At 43.9% G+C, this 7789-nt stretch overlaps 1 protein-coding gene across 2 annotated transcripts in view; it reads left to right on the top strand.

Annotated features, from left to right (window-relative positions):
- The first annotated feature begins 1837 nt into the window (after positions 1-1837).
- LOC123366947 (protein eyes shut homolog) overlaps positions 1838-7789 on the top strand; it is a 442182-nt gene continuing 436230 nt past the window's right edge. For both annotated transcript variants that reach the window (XM_045010895.1, XM_045010894.1), the window contains exon 1: positions 1838-1926. In XM_045010895.1, coding sequence (XP_044866830.1) covers positions 1923-1926 — 4 coding nt within the window. In that variant the 5' untranslated portion in view covers positions 1838-1922. The remainder of the gene's footprint in view (positions 1927-7789) is intronic.

Genomic DNA, 7789 nt, shown 5'->3' with positions numbered 1-7789 from the left:
TGCTCTTGAATAACCCTTCTGACAAAATCTAAAACAAAGTGAACATTACCAGCAGTGATTTTAAAGTCTGTGCTTGCAAGATCCTGGGAACCCTGATTTCTTCTTTGAATATTGTCCCAATGGGTGCTCCATTGCAGGTGTACATGCACTTCTTGAGCCCTTGGTTGGAGATTTTTCATTAGCAGTATCGGTTCAGTCCATGCATGAGCTCTACATAAACTCATGCCATACACCAAGGGTATATGGGACTGCCAGGCTCGATCACTTCAACCTGAGATGGAGCTCTAGTATGTCTGCCTTGTGAGTGCCTCAGCAAGTTTTGCAGTTGATCTTTAGTTATTTTAGTGTTTCTAACTAGTGTTCATTGTTGTTGGTATAGAATTAATTACACATTTATGAGAAATTTTGATTTTTTTTTCTTCTCACCCCCTGCCCCCTGACACACTTCTTTTCTAGGGAGCTTATTTGGCCTGGCTGGGCGTGCATGGCTCACCAAGTTTCAAACGCTGACTCTCTGTTGGAAGACAATCCCGGTCAGCAATGGCCACTCTGTGTTTCTGTTGCTTGCAAAAGTCCCATTTCTCTTAAGATATGGGACTTTTGCCTGGCTCTCAAATCTAGAGCACAGAAGAATCAGGAGACTAAATTGAAGCTTCTGATATTGGAGCACTCCCTTCAACCCTTTTCTGAGTCAGGTCAGACTCCGAGATCTGATAGGATCATAAGACACTTTGTTAGGGCTGCAGGCTATATGGACTGTAGCAGATCCCAAGAGTAAATTATTTCACCCATACAGTAAATTCTTTACAGTATTTGCTTTGGGCTATTTTTTGTTGTTTAGAATGTGTACCTTAACTTTTTTGGCTGTAAATTCTTAAAACATGTTTAACATTTCCCCCCTCTTTGCTACAACCTCCTGCTCTTTTTTTAAGCATTCCATAAAATTTAGTAACAAGAGAAGACAAAAGCAAATTTACAAGTGCCAAGGGAGCAAATATAATTACAGATATTAAAATAAATAGGGGTATATGTGTGTGTGTGTATAATATATATAAAGTTGTATTAAATCATTGCAATGTAAAATAATTTGAGTAAATAATATTTCAGTAAGACATTTTGACATCCGTTCTAAGAAAAATATAAAATAAAAGATAACGTATAAAAGATAAGACTCCACCAGTAAACCAAAACCTCAACTCAGTAACAAACCAAAGAATGCCTTTGATAAGATTAGTCAATCTGTGCAACTAGTAAAGTAGAGCATAGATATGTCCAAACATAGGCTTTAATCCTGCATTGAACTCCACCTAGGACTAGGCAATTGCCTGAGTCCAAGTTCAGTGCACAGGCACATGAGACATGGGTTGTCTTTCCACTTCTGTCACAGACAAGCTGTGACACCTTGGGCAAGTCACTTCACCTCCCTGTGCTTCTATTTCCATTTCCATGCTTTGTCTGTCTAATCTGTTTAGGTTGTAAACTCCTTTGGGACCAAGGATATTATACAGGTATACAGTACCTAGAAGAAGGAGGTTAGTGATCTTCTGATGCTATGGAAGTACAAATATTTAAAAAAAAATCTATAATTAAGACTGCAGCTAGAATGTACTATTAAATATCTGCATAACTCTCAAGCATAAACAATTTCCAGTTCTTTTCAAAGAACCACTTTTCATAGGATTTGCTCTCGGCAGTTTTATTTAATGACTTCTGATCACTGTTTTCTTTTTAGGCAGAGATGGAAGCATTTTAGAATCCATCTTAGAAATCGCATTGCAGGTTTGAGCTGTGAAGGGGAAGGAGAGACATGGTAGACAGAAGTGAGAAAAGGAGCAAGAGGAATAGGAGAGGAACAGTGGACACAAGAGAAGAGGTGCAAAAGGCAGCATAGAGAATTGGGAGAACTCCCACTTATTCCTTGAATGGGTACTGTACTTTTCAAGTAATTACAGGGAAGCTATTGTTTTCATATACACTGTAACTACAATGTATTCAACACCATAGTTTCTAAAAATGCATGAAGTTACTGAACACTGGGAGGAAGTAAAAGTAACTTAGAGCTGTAGTTAGTAAACCTTCTGGTTATAGTGTTCTCACAACTAATTTTTTGGTGGCCGCACTGACAAAAAATCCTAAAAATTCTTAATTAACTTTAGGAAAAATAAATATGCACAGATCCATGTGCAGATCATTGTAATTTATTTATGTAGGGTTTTTTTGCAGACACAAAAATATTCCCATGAAAAGTGATATTTGCATAGAATCATAGAATCTCAGGGTTGGAAGGGACCTCAGGAGGTCATCTAGTCCAACCCCCTGCTCAAAGCAGGACCAAACCCAACTAAATCATCCTAGCCAGGGCTTTGTCAAGCCTGACCTTAAAAACCTCTAAGGAAGGAGATTCCACTACCTCCCTAGGTAACGCATTCCAGTTCTTCACCACCCTACTAGTGAAAAAGTTTTTCCTAATATCCAGCCTAAACCTCCCCCTCTGCAACTTGAGACCATTACTCCTTGTTCTATCATCTTCTACCACTGAGAACAGTCTAGATCCATCCTCTTTGGAACCCCCTTTCAGGTAGTTGAAAGCAGCTATCAAATCCCCCCTCATTCTTCTCTTCTGCAGGCTAAACAATCCCAGTTCCCTCAGCCTCTCCTCATAAGTCATGTCCTCCAGCCCCCTAATCATTTTTGTTGCCCTCCGCTGGACTCTCTCCAATTTATCCACATCTTTCTTGTAGTGTGGGGCCCAAAACTGGACACAGTACTCCAAATGAGTCCTCACCAGTGCTGAGTAGAGGGGAATGATCACATCCCTCGATCTGCTGGAAATGCCCCTATTTATACAACCCAAAATGCCATTAGCCTTCTTGGCAACAAGGGCACACTGTTGACTCATATTCAGCTTTTCATCCACCGTAACCCCTAGGTCCTTTTCTGCAGAACTGCTGCCCAGCCATTCGGTCCCTAGTCTGTAGCAGTGCATGGGATTCTTCCGTCCTAAGTGCAGGACTCTGCACTTGTCCTTGTTGAACCTCATCATATTTCTTTTGGCCCAATCCTCTAATGTGTCTAGGTCCCTCTGTATCCTATCCCTACCCTCCAGCGTATCAACCACTCCTCCCAGTTTATTGTCATCTGCAAACTTGCTAAGGGTGCAGTCCACACCATCCTCCAGATCGTTAATGAAGATATTGAATAAAACCAGCCCCAGCACCGACCCTTGGGGCACTCCACTTGATACCGGCTGCCAACTAGACATGGAACCATTGATCACTACCCGTTGAGCCCGACCATCTAGCCAGTTTTCTATCCACCTTACCATCCATTCATCCAGCCCATACTTCTTTAACTTGCTGGCAAGAATACTGTGGGAGACTGTATCAAAAGCTTTGCTAAAGTCCAGAAATAGCACATCCACTGCTTTCCCCTCATCCACAGAGCCGGTTATCTCGTCATAGAAGGCAATTAGGTTAGTCAGGCATGACTTGCACTTGGTGAATCCATGCTGACTGTTCCTGATCACTTTCCCTTCCTTTAAGTGGTTCAAGATTGATTCCTTGAGGACCTGTTCCATGATTTTTCCAGGGACTGAGGTGAGACTGACTGGCCTGTAGTTCCCTGGATCTTCCTTCTTCCCTTTTTTAAAGATGGGCACTATATTAGCTTTTTTCCAGTCATCCGGGACCTCCCCCGATCGCCATGATTTTTCAAAGATAATGGCCAATGGCTCTGCAATCTCATCGGCCAACTCCTTTAGCACCCTCGGATGCAGCGCATCCGGCCCCATGGACTTGTGCTCGTCCAGCTTTCCTAAATAGCCCCGAACTACTTCTTTCTCCACAGAGAGCTGGTCACCTCCTCCCCATACCGTGCTGCAGAGTGCAGCTGTCTGGGAGCTGACCTTGTCTGTGAAGACAGAGGCAAAAAAAGCATTGAGTACACTAGCTTTCTCCACATCCTCTGTCACTAGGTTCCCTCCCTCATTCAGCAAGGGGCCCACACTTTCCTTGACTTTCTTCCTGTTGCTAACATACCTAAAGAAACATCAATCACTTTTCACAGGACACTTAGGAGCTAGCTGGAAGGCTGTGAAAAGTGATACTTGTAGGTTTGTTAATATCAATAATCACATTTCACAGCCTTCCAGCTAGCTAGTAAGTCTGCTGTGAAAAGTGATACTTGTTTGCTTGTTTGTTAATCACTTTTCTCAGCAAGCTCCAGGACAAATTAAGTTCTGGATGGGGGGGCTGGTTGGAGGGGGAGGTAGCGGGGGCCATGGTGGGATGGATGCAGGCCGTGGGAGGCAACAGGGGCTAGGGAAGATGGAGGGAGGGATGTGGGGCCAGGAAAGCAATGGAGTCCAGGGGAGATGAGGTTCGATGGTGAGTTCCCCAGTGGCGTGGCTGGAGACAAGGCACCCGCTGCCGTGTAGCTGGGGGTCAGTGCCCATGGCTAGAACTGGGGGCAGGAGCTGCATGTCCAGAGTGGGGATCAGTGCCCCGAGCTGGGTGTGGAAGCTGCACGGCCGGGAGCTAGAGGCCACGGCCTGAGCCCGGAGCTGGGGGTTGGAGCCCAAGGATGTGTGGCTGGAGCCAGGGGTCAGTGCCTGCCTCCACTAGGTGGAAACCATGGTTGTTGCTGTGTGCCCAGGGCTGGGGACCTGCTGCCATATGCTGAGGATTGGTGTCTGTTGCCGCTTCACTGGGGCTTGGGGTTGGCACCAGGGGTCAGCAGCCAGTGCTGGGGGTTGGATTGTGCTGCTGGATGTTAGTGCCCTGGTTAGGGTTGCCAACCCTCCAGGATTGTCCTGGAGTCTCCAGGAATTAAAGATTCATCTTTAATTAAAAATGTCATGTGATGAAACCTCCAGGGATTCATCCATCCAAAGTTAGTAACCCTAGCACTGGGCAGTGGCTGCTGATGGGTTTGGGGCCCAGGGCCGGGGTCAGCACCACGGAACCAGAGCCAGGGATTGGAGCCTCCCGCCATGTTGCCAGGAGTTGGAGCCTGAACTGAAACCCCATGGCTGGAGCTGGGGTGTCAGCACCTGAAACCCTGCAGCCAGAGCAGGGTTTTGGCTCCTGAAGCCCCATGGCTGGAGCCCTGGTCCACATAGAAAGGCTTCCTAAGTCCTGCCAGTGGAATCCACTTCCCAAGTACCCCAGAGCTGATGCCAGAACCCCACTACCTACCCCACCTGTGATAAATGAAGTGGGAGGATTGCTTCCTTTTATGGACTCCCAGCCAGCCAGTTAGCTATAAAATCCCTCTTAGTAGCTGTTCTCTACTTGCTTTAACTGTAAAGGGTTAAAAAGTGCACAGGTAAAAGGCAAAGAGTGGGCACCTGACAAAAGATCCATGGGAAGGGTGGGATTTTTTCAAATTCAGAAATACTTCCCTTTGTCTGTTGTGTTCTCCAGACAGAGGGGACAGAGCAGAGACAGGGCTGGGACTATGCTGTAAAAAGCTTTTTGTCAGGTATGGAAATCATCAGATCATACCTAAAACCTACTCATAAATCAGAAAATGTCTAGAAAGATGCAATTAGGTTTATTTCTGTTTATTTCTTATTGGCTTGTGGACTTCTCTGTGCTAAACCCAAATGCTTTTTTGATTTGCTTGTAACCTTTAATCTGGACCTCAAGAAGGTTATTCTTGATGTATAATTTTTATAAATGGTTTTTTTAAATCTAGCAAAAGCCTAAGTTCCAGATGTATTTTCTTTTTTTGTTTGTTTTTAATAAAATTTACCTATTTTAAGAACAGGATTGGATTTTTGGTGTCCTAAGAGGTTTGCACATATATGGATTAATTAGCTGGAGGCAACAGCTAATTTCCATTGTTTTCTTTCTCAGCTCTTCCCTGGAGGGGGGGGGTGAAAGGGCTTGAGGGTACCCCACAGGAAGGAATTCCCAAGTGCACCTTCCTGGGTTCCAAGGTTTTTGCATATGGGTGGTGGTAGCATTTACCAATCCAAGGTCAGAGAGAAGCTGTAACCTTGGGAGTTTAATACAAGCCTGGAGTGGTCAGTATTAATTTTTAGAACCCTTGCGGGCCCCACCTTCTGCACTCAAAGTGCCAGAGTGGGAATTAGCCTTGACACCACACCACCCCCATCGGTACAGAACTCACAATGCTCTTGCAGTGTTGTGCCCCACTTGTCTCCAGGGGCAGTGCAGGGTTGTGCATCCAGGAGCAACCAGGAGGGAAAGGGAGGGTCTGATGCTTTCACCTGTCCCCATTACCACCCAGGAAATTGTTGTGGCTGAACGAAAACCCCCAGTGGCTGCATGTGGCCAGTTGGCAGCATTTGAGAAACGCTATATGTAGTAAGTATGTGTATCAGTGAGTGTATCATTCCTTCAAAGGAATTACACAACAATGCCAATATTTGTAGTTAATATGCCTGGGTTCTAAAAATATACATATATTAAATGTGGGCCTAAATTGGGGGCAGTATTGAGTAATTCAGTCATGTAGTTAATTGTCTTGTTATATGAATTAGTGGTAATAGGTATAAAAATATCAACACAATTTAATTACTGTATTTTGAAGTTTATCCTAATTTTAAATGAACTTGCCTTACGGAACAGATTTAACAATTGTATGGAATGATAATGCTTGTAATGAGCATTTTGTAAATAAATAGAGAGAAGCACTTGAGATTGCATCCAGGTGGACAAAAGCCCAATGTCAGTATTTTAGACTTTCTGGCAACAGGAGAAGGAAGCCTTCTTTCATAAAGCACATGTTAGTCATTTACTAAGGTGGTCATATAATTTGCATGTGTTAAACAGATGCATTCTAATTTATCATATTTCTAAGAATGGATGTTTAAGTTTTATTATGCTTTTTATCCTTTATCACATATCTTTAACACACAGATTTTTAGGGCCCAGCTCATGGTTTCTTGGCAAAGAGAGTATAAAATGTTACAATGCTCAGGTGGTAACATTTTGCACCCACTTTGTACTAGCATGAAAGGCAATTAATTGGGCATGGTGGCTAAAATGGGAAAAAATGTTTTAAGTGTAGATTATATTGTATATCCAGCTTGAAATGCTCCATTTTGAAAAGTAATGTGTGTGTGCATGTAAGTAAGTAAAAAAGAAAACCCGCAAAGTTGGCTATATTACTAATTCATATATCTACAGTCAGAATGTTCTTTAACACCATAGCTGTTTCATAGCTGAGATGGTGTCAGGGGTGGCTTTAGACATTTTGCTGCCCCAAGCACAGCGGCATGCCTTGGGGGGCACTCTGCTGGTCGCCAGTCCCATGGCTTCGGTGGACCTCCCGCAGGCGTGCCTGCGGAGGGTCCGCTGGTCCTGCGGCATGCCGTCCCAAGCACGCGCTTGGCGTGCTGAGGCCTGGAGCCGCCCCTGGATGGTGTCTATAGCTGGAGATTGAACTGAAAAGTTTGGGTGTAATTTTCCCCTGTGTGGAGAGCCAGCTCAAAGCTAATAAACCACATAAGTTTCACTTACACCATCCGTAGTGCTCAAGTGGGACTTATGTGCACACGCTTTGTGCAGGCTCTCTGCATAAAGAAAAATTTCACCCAAACAAATAGTTCTTGCCATCTCAGTTCAGCACAGCACTTCATCACTAGTGTAACTTTAATAACATGGTACATCCATGGAAATGAATGTGATTCTTCATGTGCTTAAAGTTACACACATGCTTAAGTGCTTTTTTGGATCATGGCCTAAAAGGTTGTCACTGGACAATTTGCTGATATTTATTTCAGAAAAAAGCTGGTACATAGATACTGTATTTTAACACT

The sequence above is a fragment of the Mauremys mutica genome, chromosome 3, assembly GCF_020497125.1.
Source record: "Mauremys mutica isolate MM-2020 ecotype Southern chromosome 3, ASM2049712v1, whole genome shotgun sequence".
Taxonomy (NCBI): Eukaryota; Metazoa; Chordata; order Testudines; family Geoemydidae; genus Mauremys; species Mauremys mutica.
The sequence above is the reverse complement of the archived record's forward strand: the minus strand, read 5'-3'. Positions and strand labels throughout refer to the sequence as shown.